Here is a 14,496-nt window from a genome sequence, read left to right as displayed (position 1 = left end):
CCGCGGCCTGAGGCCGGACGGTCCGCGGCCTGGTGCGCGGCTAGGGCTTCTCTGCCTGACGGCCGGACGGTCCGCGCCCTGGGGCCGGACGGTCCGCGCGTACGCAGAGGCGGCGGAAGTCGCCGGCGGCGCCTGGATCTCGCTCCCGGGAGGGACCCCGTCGGGAGGAGAGATCCTAGGTGGTGTCTAGGCTCGGGCCGGCCGACCTAGACTCCTCTAATCGACGTAGAGCCGAAGAGAGACGAAGAATTTGGGATTGAGAGGCTAAACCTAAACTAGACTAGAACTACTCCTAGGATAAAATGCGAAATAGAAGTTGTATTGATTCGATTGTTGATGATTACAAATCGGCCGTAGACCTCTCTATTTATAGAGGAGGGGGGCTGGACCCTTTACACAACTGATTCCGAGCTAATCCCGCGAATATAGCTAACAACCGTAGCACAAAACTCGGAACCCTAATCTGTTCTGCGCACGCGCGGACCGTCCGGCCCACAGGCGCGGACCGTCCGGACCGCGGACTGTCCGGCCTCAGGGCCGGACCGTCCGCCGGCTTAAAACCGGTTCGAACACAGGAGTAGGAGGAGGAAGTACCCTTCCTTCTTGCCGATGTCGGAGAAGAGGCCGGGTCCCTTCATGGCGGCGGGACGGAAGTCGAGGAGGGCGGCGGCCACCGATCGAAGGCGAGGAAAAAGGAGATGTCAGAGGGCGCCACCAAGAGGAGCTGTGTGGGAGTCCGGAGATGCCCTGCCCAGACCCACCCAAGAGCCCCCGTCTGTTCATACTCGTGTAATACACAATCTCAGTTCGATCGGCACGACACGAGGCGTTGTTGTTTATAGTAGACCGGTTGCTACACTTTTTGCGTAGGGAGCACTCCACTTGTCTCGGCAGGTACTCCCTGCCTGGTCTCTTCTAGGCCACGGCAACATACAGAGCCGGCTCCTTGTGAAAACACGGAAAAGCCAGAAGAAAAGAAGTGCATATAAAACCAGCACTTGCGAGGAGAATTATTGCTGCTGTGGTCTGGATAATTGGGCATCCAAACAAAGGCTCCATCTCCTTTGCTGGCACGACCAAAAACTTCTCTTCATCCAATCTGCAACTCCCTCCCGCACCAAACCTTACCCAGGACTAGGAGGAGGAAAGAAATGGAGGAATAAAGCAGAGTGAGAAGAGAAGAGGAAGCGAGGCCTCTGCTCCAGCTCCTATACAGGAGCGAGCGACCCAGACGCCTCTGCTTCGGTGCTTCCCAGTGCCAGTAGTCGCCAATCCGCCCAGGTCTCATGCTTCGGTCCACGCACCCACCCAGCCCCAGCAGCGGCAGCTCCGACGCCACGATGGTCGGGGGCGGCGCCCCGAGCGGCGCCAAGCTGCTGCAGATCCTCAACGTGCGGGTGGTGGGCAGCGGCGACCGCGTGGTGGTGCTGTCCCACGGGTTCGGCACGGACCAGTCGGCGTGGAGCCGCGTGCTCCCCTACCTCACCCGCGACCACCGCGTGGTGCTCTACGACCTCGTCTGCGCCGGCAGCGTCAACCCGGAGCACTTCGACTTCCGCCGCTACGACACGCTGGACTCGTACGTCGACGACCTGCTCGCCATCCTCGACGCGCTCCGCGTCTCGCGCTGCGCCTTCGTCGGGCACTCCGTGTCCGCCATGATCGGCATCCTCGCCTCCATCCGCCGCCCCGAGCTCTTCGCCAAGCTCGTCCTCATCGGCGCGTCGCCCAGGTAACATGGCGTGATCGGATTCGTTCGGTTCGGTCTCACTCTCACCAACCGGCCCAGCCTCTGGAGAGTTTAATTTGATGAATTCCGGCCCGGGCACTGCACTGCAGGTTCCTGAACGACCACGACTACCACGGCGGGTTCGAGCTGCCGGAGATCCAGCAGGTGTTCGACGCGATGGCGGCCAACTACTCGGCGTGGGCGACCGGGTACGCCCCGCTGGCGGTTGGCGCGGACGTGCCCGCGGCGGTGCAGGAGTTCAGCCGCACGCTCTTCAACATGCGGCCGGACATCTCGCTCCACGTCTGCCGCACCGTGTTCAACACGGACCTCCGCGGCGTGCTGGGCATGGTGCGCGCCCCCTGCGTGGTGGTGCAGACCACCCGCGACGTCTCCGTCCCGGCCTCCGTCGCCGCCTACCTCAAGGCCCACCTCGGCGGCCGCACCGCCGTCGAGTTCCTCCAGACCGAGGGCCACCTCCCGCACCTCAGCGCCCCCGGCCTCCTCGCCCAGGTGCTCCGCCGCGCGCTCGCCCGGTACTAGCAGCCGGGCCGGCCAGGCCTGTTTTTACCGCCTCGATTTACCCCTGCCGAGACCGAGAATCAAGAAATGGCGCGACTCGCGCCGTTTGCTGTGCCTATGCGCGCCATGACTGTAGTACAACTTGTTCTGGTAGGTAGTGGTACCCGATTTCTTTTCGCTTTTTATGAGCAGTTGCAGTGTTGCACTGCTACTCCGCATCTTGCCTTCGTCTCCTGCACCTCCACCCAACCCAAGGACAGATAAGTGGGCCTGCTCGGGACACGTGGCGAGTAGTCGAGGCGGCGCACGAGCTCGTTCCGCCTTCGCCTTCGCCCTGTCCCATCCGCAACTGCAACTAGTGCTGGGAATTCAGCCGGACCGCCCTCATCGTGATTCGTGTTAAACAGATTAGGGTTAGGAGAGTCTAAATTTTTTTATATACCGTGCTAGTCTGAAGTATAAAAGATCCAGCTCGGTCCTAAATTATATCATGCATTTGTTGTACCGGTCCAAACCTGACCTACATATTTGATCATATAAAATTAAAATATTACAACCATGTAAAATTTATAGCTTACTAAATTAAAGATATTAAACAATGTTAGGGTCTGTTTGGTTGAGCTGTGGCTGTGAAAAAAGTTGTTGTGGGCTGTGAGCTGTGGAAAAAGCTGCTGTAGGCTGGAAGCTGTTGAAAAGCTAAAAACCGTTCGGTGAAAACCACTAAAAGTCGTTAAAAATTCTTCGATATATGTTTTCATAGTTATATCCGAAAAGCCACTAAAAGCAGGTCCAGGGGTGCTTTCAGATTTGCACTACGAGAAAGTCGGCTTTTAGAAAAAGCTGCTTCCTGGATCCAGCCCTTTGGTTGGCTTTTGGCTTTTAGGGGGGGCAAAAGCCAAAGCCAAAAGTCAAACCAAACACACCCTTAGTATTATTTGACCATATAAAGTCTAAATATCACAATAATATAAAATAAATAATTTAATAAATTAAAGAAATTAAACAACATGGTCTTCATTGGGCTTTATCTTTATTGGACCGTGTTAGTTCAAGTCCAACCCATCTATGTGAGCCGTGCTTGGGCCCGACGAGATAGAATTGAAGACCTGGGTGCTTGTATGGCCTATATTTTTTCATGTCTGGCTCATATTCCCATCACTAACTTCAACGGAGGAAGAGGATCATGTAAACCTTTTTATTACTGCTGCTAGTTTACTGCTTTGATTGAGAGAATATGAGATAGGGATCAGCCAGCGTCCCGGCAGATCTTCACTTCGATTGGTCTGCTTGGCATTATTATGTTACGTGTATAATTGGTTTTTGGACAAGTCCTGGACTCCTGGGGATTGGGTAAATCTAGAAAAGGCCGTGGCAGATGCTTGCCAACGTCATGTCTGGGCCATCTTCCTGTCGTCGCGCGTATCTGTCACTGATAATGAAGTTGACCATGCCACCAAAGCCTACGGGGAATGGCTTTGGTGTGTGTAGCGCCAAGATGACGCCGGCTGAGCACTGTTAGAACTCAGGTTATAGCAGGACATTAAAACTGTAGCAGCACGGCGCCTGCGCCAAGATGACGCCGTTGAGCTCTGCTCAAGCTATGCATTCCCTAATTTTCTGAGTCCAGCAGTCCGCGGTCCAGGAGTGTGTGCGCCAGTGCGGTGCAACCGTGCAAGAGTGGGTGCATACGGGGGCCCACCCTGAGCTAACGTGCTGATCTCCGTGATGTCTCCAGTACAAGCTTTTGATATGGTTGGTACGCTGCCGCTGTTAAGCATTTGTCGCCACTAAGCAGCGACGGGGGAAAAGAATACAGTCGTCGGACTGTTAGCGTTGGCTAGCTCCTGCGATCAACAACTTGCATATTCTTATCCAGGAGTGCTGGAGTTAGACTGGTCTAATCTCTCCCGGTGCCTGCCGCCGTCACCCGTCACCGAGCTGCGGCCGCGAGCGCGAATGCAGAGAGAGTGTCACTCACTTCTCAGCTAAGGGCATGTCCTGTAATGTTTAATATATAGTCTTTTGAGTTGTTTAAATGTGACATTTACAAAAAAAAATTATAGAGCCGTCTACGTGAAGCTACGAAGAGATACGTCTAGCTCGTAATTCAAGCAGTAACAGATGTATCACTTTTCATTGTCCAAATTTGTGGTATGTTTTGTCGATCTAATATTGTACAAGTACATTTATTTTTATATATATTAATAGACTATATTTATAAACACTTTATTATATAATAAAATCTCTTATTTATCTATTGTGTTTGGAGAATCGTTTTAGTGACTATGCTTAAGAGCATCTCCAAAAGCTCCCCAGAAGTCTACCCTAAATCTATTTTTTTGGGAAAAACACAAAAACATGTCTCCAACAGTTCCCCTAAAACGCTCCCAACTTTTTCATAGCCCTTAAAACTCCCTCATTTGTAGCTACAAATGAGGGGGTTTTTGGACTCCCCAGAAACAATCTGTCGCTTTAAGGAATCTGTTGGAGAAAGGATTAAAATCTACCCCCGCTTATTATTTAGATGTCCCTTAAAACTGATTTTAATGAGTCGTTTTATGGAGAGCTCTTAGAGATGCTCTAATACCATCACTAGCCCGTCGCGAGCACGGATGTAGAGAAGATGCAGTGCGAATGGGAAGGGAGTGTCAGTGTCCAGTCCCAACACCTCGTGAAAGCGTGGGAGAAGAGATGTTGCCCATATTTTAGGGACGCGAGGAGTGAATGACTTTTTTCCGTAACCGCATCCGTGATATCTGTACTACATATTAAGAGAGCAAGAGTAGTCTGCCTCCCTCGTTCTGCCGTTCTGCCATCCATGGATCTGGACCGTCCATATCGCATCGTGTGTCTGCATCTCCCACACTCCATCCTTCTCCACCGCGTGACCACCCAATCCCTAACCTCCCCCCGCACTCTCTGTCGCGTTGCCCGCCCCCTGCCTCCACCGCCGACGCGACCTCTCTCCGCCTCCCATCCTCCCTTTGCCTCCACCGCCCCTCCCCCAACGTCATCGCCACCGCCGCGCCACTCGCTCCCGCGGGATCCAGATCCGGTGGACATAGAGCAACCGCAGTGGGAGACATGCCCCTTGCACAGGGGTTGGGGCTGGGGCTGTGCCGCGCCGAGTAGTAGGAGCCGGGAGGCAGTGACGGACGGAACAGAAGGCGCGGGTCCTGTTGGGCGGCCGCGGCTGGGCGGGCCATCCATCATTGCCTCCTCCGCGTGGGTGTTGGCTGCCTCCGTCGTCGTCCATCGCGGGTCGCGCGGCCGAGGTGGAGGTGAGGACTGAGGAGAACTTCCCTTCCCGTCCCATGGAGACGGAGGACTTCTACTCGGCGCTCCCTTCGGTTTCTCTTCTCGTCGACTCTGCTCTGTTCATTCGATTTGAGTTCTGCTCCTTCTCTCGGTTTCGATCGACGGGTACAGTTTGTGCGAAGGAGGGCGCGCGCACGAACATGAGGAGTGGTCTGCGATTGAATTGGACGTTTACATTTGAAGATAAAATTGTTAAAATTAAGGCGTCTTCTTGGATTAGTTCGTGTTCTTGAAGGTCCTGCTTCGGATCGCGTGGATACTAACTGCTGGATATGTGTGACTCAACACTTTTTTGGGGGTCTATTTTGGTTTCAGTGAAGACCGTCAACTTGTACTCTTCCGGCGCTCGCTGGCGGTGGAGGGGACGAAAGTAGATAGCGTACGGAAGCATCGGCATTGTGTCGCGTAGGGGATGGACCGTCGGAGCTGGCTGTGGCGGCGCAAGTCGACGGACAAGAGCCCCGGGGAGACCAAGACCTCGGCGTCCGAGAGGATCACTGATGAACAGGTGCGCAGTTTTTTCTCCTCGCCCTTCATCTCTCTCACCCTGCAAATATTAGGAGCCATGCAGAAACGTTCTTCTTGCTCTGTGAATCCTACATTTCCATAATGTCGTACGTACTCACTTTTAGAAGCAAGCCGCAGTGAAGTTCATTTCCCCCGCATTTCCGACGCGTCTAGCCAGATTCAGATATACTAACGAATTCAGGGAGGCGAGAGGTGTAGATCAGACAACAATAGCAGTCTTGGCTCTTGGCATTGAAGAATAATAATCCCCAGTGTAGGAGTGAACCACAAGCAAGCAAGCATCGCGCTGCAGGGCGTTCATTTGACTTTCCCGGTCCTGCAACTGCAACACTTCAGTTCACAGGTCATGTAGCATGTGCAGTGCATGTGAGGGCTTATTTCATCCGGTGCCAGATCTGTTGGGTCTAGACTGTCCGGGACGATTCTCTCAAAATTTATTCTTCTATATTCCATTTTTACCTCACATAGCCAAAATTTCATCCCTACGTTTTTTGTCTTATGCACCAGTTCTCTCTAAATCCTTTATATTCTACTACAACAATAAAATATTATTTCTTATAGCTATCCATCATCTATCATCAATTTTTTCCAACTAACAATTACTAACTTGCACATAAAACCAGACCGGAACAGTAAGCGAACAAGGATGAATAAAGTTGTACACTATGACATGTAGTTTGCAATGGAAGGAAACCTAATTTATATGCTTGAGCTTGGGTCAGGAATTATAGTGGTCAGTTTAGATATCTATGGATTTTTGACATCTCTCTCCGTTTTTATTTAGATATCATATTTGCCTTAGTGCACAGACAAGGATGAGATTAACGCTGCGTTAATCCTTGTTTTTTCTGCTCCGTGCAATTGATGATGTATCATACTCAGTACTCATGCTCGCATGCTCACCTGCATGCAGATTTAATTTTTCGTGGAAGGAACAGAGGGAGTATTATTCAATAAACAACAAATTTATAGACATTTATATTTTCTTGGCTCCTGGACTATGGTGCTGCTGTTGATCTATGGAGTGCCGGTTGCATTCTTGCTGAGTTGCTATCAGGGAAGCCTATCATGCCAGGACGAACTGAGGTACTGTTCGGCTATTTTTGTTGTGATAAAACTTGCAGATGGTTACATTATAGGAATAATGCAGTATTCTCTGTCTGCAATAATCCAAACAATGCTATGATATTTCTGCAAATCTGTCATTTCTGTTATTATACTATTTGTTAGAACAAATTCGGTGCATAAAGGGTTTAGGAGATGAATGCTCTTGAGTTCTTTTCAATACATGTCAGTTGGCACAGTGTAGGGCATATTCCATTAAGAATCTGAAAATGTCAAGTAGTTTATGGCTTTATGCACTAAGAGACCATTAGTGTTTTAATATGTGTGGGTTTGCCATGGGATATATTCTCCATTCCTCTCCTGTCCACACCGCAGGTTGGCCATGGGGATGTTTCCCCCTCCCACCCCTATGCAATATCTTTCATTTTACCTAAACTTCTAATGTTCATATTATATCAATGTCATTATCATACATTGTTACCAACTTTTTGTTGCAATTTAAATAAATCACTAAACATCTTCACTCCTTTACGAATTGCTTACATATGTACAGCTCACACCAACTATTGATAAGAAAGGCAAAAATCCAATAGATACAATCGAATCGCGACCCAAATATATTTATTATTTGAAATGCTGAAACAACCAGCTCTGCCTGTCTGAAAGGTCAAACACTCAAACCTGCCACTCAAACCTATAAATTTACTCTGCAATATTTCCTTCAAGAGTTCTGGACCATTACTTGATGTTTCCATGGTTTCCAAGTCTGTTGTTTTTTGTTTGGATATTGGTTTCCAAAATGTGGCATTGGCAAGTCCAACCTTTTATGCAGCTTGTGCTACTGCCCAGATTGTATCATAGGTCCATAGTTTGGACATGCTTTGTGTAGATACTGGTTTTAACATATGAAGGATTTTCCTCATGCTAAGCAGTTTGATAGATGTGTTTCTGATTTCCTTTTTTTCACCGTACAATTAGGCTTGGACAGAATAATCATCCGAGTATTAGGTGTTGCAGTAACCGTACGAACCGTCAAAACGAGAAAAAACATGGGCATGCAGAAATTGTACATTTAACATAGTGTTTTTTACGGAACGACAAAACTTTTTTTTTGCCAAATCTAAATCAATCTATGAATATTTGTTTTATGTAAATTTCGTTATTCCAGGTGTACCTTCTACCTAGAAATGTATTGACCATAACAATGTATTGACCATGACAGTGTCAAAGCCCTACAAATTTTGGTACATAAGTGGGCAGTACATATTCCTTTAGTATCCGATGATTTATCCATTTGAATGGTTTGTGTGAGCCCCTGATCTTTATGTCTTGCTTGTACCCTTTTTTCCTTGAGTTAATATAGCAATTTTATAAGAGAAAATTAAGGTTATTGTGTGTCTGGTTAATCTAAACTTGTTAACCTAAGATGACTGCCCTATTTCACTTGTTTTTTCTAGCTGCAGTGGTAGGTCATTATAGTAGTTCCCTTCAAGCCTAGCACTCAGCCATGCTTTAAATGGTTTCCTTCTATTGTGAATCATGTTTTTCTTTTTTTTACTGGTGGGGTTAGTGGAAAATCTGGACGTACCCGCGAATGGTGGAGAAGCACACAAAACAACAATTATATGCAAAAACTAAACTATGTTTTATTTCTTTCTATGGTATATGAATTTAGTATCTTGATAATCATAATGATTAGAGTTCGTTTGTATTTTTATTAAAAAATAACTGACAGAGATTGAGATAGATTCTGATCAGCCGACTATAAACTAGGTATTTTGGCGGTGACCTGCAAATCATCTCGATGGAAGGTAGTATTATGCCATCATAATACTACCTTAAAGTGAGGAGACGTAACGACGAGCTCGCTTTCACACAGATGATCAATATGGTCAAGGTGCGGCATAACAATGTGGTTCCAACCATGGCCTTGGGAGTGCAGCAGCTGAAGAAGGAGCTGGGACGATCAAGGAAGGTTCCATTCGAGTTCGATGAGATCCACGAGTTCCTTGACCGGTTCTACATGTCAAGGATTGGCATCCACATGCTGATAGGTTCGCAACCTTCAAGCTGCTTTGTCAAGAGCTTAATTTATGAAGGGTAAAACTTACTGTCAACTTCGTTTTGGCCAGTTTAGTTATTGGACGTGCTATGCTAAATATTTCTCTTATATTTAATTGTTATTTGTTTTCCTAACAGCTACTGTACTAACATATACTACTTTTTCCCCTGAAAGCAGTAATCCAAAAGTTCAGTGTAAATCTGTCAACCTGAGGACAGATTTTTGGCCTCATTTATATGTTGTTCAATTATATATTGGGACTTTTGGTCATGGAAAGTATGATATGGTTTAAACTGAAACTGCATCTTCATAGTCCCATCTGTGGGGCCTAAGTCAAATGATTGGCAGGAAAGTTGAGTGTTTTTTGCTATTAGATAGTGTGGCCTGAGTTGTTTGGTCTTGATTATTTTCAGGGCAGCATGTGGCTTTGCATGACCCTAAACCGGAGCCTGGTGTCATAGGCATCATCAATACAAGATTATCCCCAATCCAGGTGGCTCAAGCTGCTTGTGAAGATGCATGTTCTGTCTGTTTAAGGGAATATGTATCAACTCCTGATATTAACATTTATGGCGATCCAAATTTTACATTTCCGTAAGTTCCATAAACTTGGATCTTTATCGATGGTATCATTTTGTGTTGCCATCATGATGTCGTGAAATGTTTTTCAAATTCAATTTGGATGTATCTTATAGATCACATAATTTGTCTGTGTACATTTTCATTGCCTTCATTATGTCAGTCCTTTTAATTGGCTTGCTCTTCGATATAAGAAAAACAAGAAAATAAAAAAACTGAAACATTAGCTAACCTTTTGGCTTTGTCAAATGCACATACGTCACATTACACCTACACCTGATGTTATTTGAATTGGTGAAGAACTCTCTCCGTGCGGTGCAAGAACGGTATATGAACTCTGATAAAGATGTTCCCCCAGTTAGAATTACAGTTGCTGATGGAGAAGTGGATGTCACTATCAAGGTAGTAGTCCTTGTCATAACCTATCAGCAACATTCTAGCTACATCTATTTATTGATGGAAGTTCATATCACTCTTGATGCATGTGGCAGACTAGAAGTAATTGTGCACAGATTGGTGCTGAAGTTTGATTATTGAGTGGGTGCTCTTCTTGTAACGCAGGTTAGCGATGAAGGTGGCGGGATACCAAGAAGCAGCCTCCCAAGAATTTTTCACGTATCTGTACAGCACTGCAAAGAATCCTCCTGAGCTAGATAGACCTAATACTGAAGGGGTAACTATGGAGTATCACATCTGTTGGAGAGAATGGCCTTCAAGAGCACAGTGAATCGGACCCACTTACGGTTAGTTCGTGAGGTAGAAGCAATTGGAGGAAATGTCTCTGCATCAGCTTCCCGTGAACAAATGAGCTATACCTATGATGCATTGAAGAGCTATACACCAGAAATGGTTGAAGTTCTCATTGACAATGTGAGGAATCCAGCATTCCTTGATTGGGAGGTCAAAGAGCAGGTACTTTATCACTGAAAATAAATTTAAGTTCTTTTTTCATGCTTTTATGAGCTAAACTGGCAATATGTTCTTGACAGACCCATGATAGATTAGCTTGTATTGTTGAGATGGAGAGAATGCAAGTTTGAATGGCTCTGTGCCACTTGATGTACATGAGAGATTGGGTAGGCGCTCTACTAATTATTTATCATATTTAAATCAGTCTTCTTAACCCTGAAAACTACAAAATATCTCATTAGCCATACCTGCCATTCATATAATCATATCCTTTTCAGTGACATGTCTTAACTTTCCACTTTGAGATAGAGAGCATGACTGTCTACTATATTTTGTTGCCTCAATCAAATAGATAAGAAGCTTTGTGCATATGGCCAACGACGCCTTCGGCAGGAGAGTCGCCAAACTTCTTGGCGATGTCTTTCATGTGTTGCTTTTAGTTCTTTTAAAGACTCCTATGAGTGTTGGTATGTTTCTAATTTGTTAGGTTAGTTCTTAATCATTTCATATATGCCTTCCTTCTCGCATAATGACGCAAGATGTTATATTTGGCTTCTGCTGATCATGCCTATATATGCATCTGTGATGTGAATTGAGATTCATTGAGCAACACATGCCTTCTATGTTGGAGATGGGGGTTTAAATAGTGATAAAATTTATGGCAGGTGTTTTTTAAATACATACATATGTACATATAAATTTTGTTCCCTCAAAACGTACTAACCCTCTCCGTGTTTTTGCAGTATCTGACCGAGAACAATTATTTCGTGATGATTGGGGTAATTGGGCTGCCCGGTGTAGGCAAGTCAACCATCATGAACGAGCTTTATTAATATGATGCAAGCTACCTGGTACGATACAGCTTCGCTTTTGTTGTGCTCTTTTTAGTGTCGTGCAAACACTTGGATTCATTGCTTACTGAGATGTCATTCTAATGATTATTGTGTAGGTCCACTTTTCAGTCGATTACATGTACATTATTCTTAATATTTCTACCATGTAATATCTTTTGGTAGCTTGCATCGTATTAATAAAAAATCTTGGTGTTCTGCAATATTTTCATCATGTAATATATTCTAAAATTGCTCTGTCTAGCTGCTTTCCAGTGACAAAAACGATTCCAAGAAACCACTTCTTGTCTTCCTCCACTGGCTGTCTGTCATCTTGCTCTAAAACAATCGCAGTCCTGCAAGTTGTTGCTGCTGCTCCTACCCCTGCCTCTGCAATTGGGTTTGAGGGATATGAGAAGCGCCTCGAGATCAGCTTCTATGAGGCACCTGTCTTCGCTGACCCCAACGGAAGGGGATTGTGTGCACTCTTGCGTCCCTAGATTTACTCTATTTCTGACCATGCACGGTGCACCGTTGTCTCTGAGCTATCAAACGAGGACTTTGACTCTTATGTCTTATCTGAGTCAAGCCTGTTTGTCTACCCATACAAGATTCTGATCAAGACCTGTGGGACTACAAAGCTTCTGCTCGGTATTCTGAGGATCCTTGAGCTTGCTAAAGAGCTCTCATTGCCACTTGTTGCAGCTAAATACTCCCGTGGGACATTCATATTCCCTGATGCACAACCTTCCCCACACAAGAACTTTGATGATGAGGTTACCTTCCTAAATCACTTCTTCGATGGCCTCAGGTTTGGTGGTAATGCTTATGTGATTGGTGATTCTGCAAAGCATAAGCAGAAGTGGCACGTCTACTATGCCACCACTGAGCACCCCTAAGGAGCTTGTTGTTACTCTTGAGATGTGCATGACTAGGCTGGACAAGAAGAGAGCTTATGTCTTCTTCAAGACCTCTATTGATGGTTACACATCTTGTGCTAAGGATATGACCAAGCCTTCAGGTATCTTGATAATTTGTTTTCCATCCTGTATAACTTATTTGAAGGAAAATAAGTAGTGTAGCCTCATTCTGTTCTTATTAGTGATAGAGAACAATCTTAGAGACTCAGACTATTTTGTTTTAGCACATGATGTCTTATTCTCTATCAGTTTGAGTTAGGTTACTATATTAGTGGTGTGGTGGTTATTTGTGATCCACCAAATGTTTTTTAAGGTTCCCTTGTTTGAATGAAAAAGAAAAAATAATCTTCTATATGACAGTGATAAACAAAATCGAGAAACTATTAATACATAATCCACTTTTTGCAATTTGCATCAATATAAAATCCTGAAACATGTACATGGAGTATTGGTTGCCAGTTAAGAGTACATTCTGATAAGCCTTTTGCATTTTGCTGCTATTTACATAGGTTTCATGATTCAGGATTTTACATTGACACATGTTTCAGGATTAAGGCTATCCTTGCATTCAGGCTATCCTGAAACCTATCACCATTGACACAGGTTTCAGGATTCAAGCTATCCTTGCATTGTTATCCATGGAATTCGATTTGGCTGATACTGACATTGGGTTTCAATATTTTGTTAAATCTTTATGACTTAACATTTTGATGACTGACATTGGCATGAAATGATTTAAATAAATGACATAAATTGGTTAGCGTTTGTATGTTATGTAACATTGGAAAAACTGAAAGCTTTTATGCTATTTATGCAGTGATTGTCATAGCCTTCTATTTATTATTTCTTCTGAATTCGAGTTTCAAGACAAAGAACATATTTAAGAATTTGACCAGAAGTCAAGCATCAACCATGTCGAGATTAGCGTGCATGATATGGTTAGTTCTTGTTTGCTAAGCATAACTCTGACCAGTGGCATCGTCAAGGAGTGCGTCGTGACCAGTGGTGCTGGCAGCAAGGCCATGGCACTCAGGGTCCATGGGTCGTGGGTGTGGCTTGTTCAGCGCCTACTATTCGCGGGAGTCGGCGAGGTGCCTGCTGAACTTGGTGGAAGTGGAGTACAATTATGATGCTGACATCGACCTCGTGTTCATCGACCTGCCCGTGCTAGAGCAGGAGCGGTACCGGTGGACACTGGAGATTGTGGTGTAGGCCATGACGCGTGGGCGTCGACGTCAGCGCTTGTCTTCGCGTCTGAGCCACTCTGAGTTGGAGACCATTGCCATTTGTGATGTGCATGAGAGATGTATTGTGGCGTCTTGTTGTATAATTGGTATGGAGAGAGTATGTTTTGCTATGTCCGTATTTGCATACTCTACATGCTCTGAATGTTGTATAACACTGGACAATAAATGATGATGTCCCTTCAATAGGAATCTCATCTCTAAACAATTAATAGGAATCTGATCTTCTTTACTTTGATCCTGTATTATTAACTTAGGATTTTATTATTTCGATTAATAGTGTCATTGAACTAAATTTTGATGGTTCGAAATGGCAGACTTTGACATTTGTTATGATTGTTAAGTTGATTCTTGATAGTAACACTAAATAATGATTTATGCATGTACAGGTGCCGTCCGTTGCAACGCACGGGCATATACCTAGTGTTGCTATATTCACTGTGATCTCCTATTTTTCGCGTCGAAAAGGGGATGTGGGACCTGTCGGAAATTGTCTAAGAGCCAAACGGTTGCCATCTTATTCAAGTGAAAGCTTTAAAGAGAATTGTGGACTCGCACATGAGGCTATCTACAGTAGATCTCTTATATCATCGCATATTTTAAACTCCACTCATCTACAATACGGCCTGGAGATTTGTCTCCGGCGCGCGGCGTCTTGGTCCATTGGACGTTGCGGATCAAAGACCACTACGGCCTGGAGCGAAGGAATCAGTTGCCATATGCAGGTTAGCATGTACTACTGTCAGGAGGATGGTCATAAGTGACAACATCAACACGGCCAAGGCAATTG

General features: G+C 45.5%; 1 protein-coding gene and 1 pseudogene across 2 annotated transcripts; both read left to right on the top strand.

Moving 5' to 3' along the window:
- Positions 1–600: 600 nt before the first annotated feature.
- Positions 601–2,871, top strand: LOC103639460 (strigolactone esterase D14). The gene is made up of 2 exons (XM_008662207.3): positions 601–1,732; positions 1,840–2,871. The coding sequence occupies exons 1-2, from the start codon at positions 1,287–1,289 to the stop codon at positions 2,270–2,272; spliced, it is 879 nt and encodes a 292-aa protein (XP_008660429.1). The 5' UTR covers positions 601–1,286; the 3' UTR covers positions 2,273–2,871.
- A 2,640-nt stretch (positions 2,872–5,511) lies between these two features.
- Positions 5,512–14,004, top strand: LOC103639458 (S-adenosylmethionine decarboxylase pseudogene; annotated as a pseudogene). Its single transcript, NR_161239.1, has 10 exons — positions 5,512–6,077; positions 7,011–7,183; positions 8,936–9,216; positions 9,638–10,205; positions 10,365–10,715; positions 10,793–10,879; positions 11,065–11,179; positions 11,456–11,563; positions 11,808–12,563; positions 13,280–14,004. The product of NR_161239.1 is annotated as an S-adenosylmethionine decarboxylase pseudogene (transcript).
- The last annotated feature ends 492 nt before the right edge of the window (positions 14,005–14,496 follow it).

The sequence above is a fragment of the Zea mays genome, chromosome 9, assembly GCF_902167145.1.
Source record: "Zea mays cultivar B73 chromosome 9, Zm-B73-REFERENCE-NAM-5.0, whole genome shotgun sequence".
Lineage (NCBI taxonomy): Eukaryota > Viridiplantae > Streptophyta > Magnoliopsida > Poales > Poaceae > Zea > Zea mays.
The sequence above is the reverse complement of the archived record's forward strand: the minus strand, read 5'-3'. Positions and strand labels throughout refer to the sequence as shown.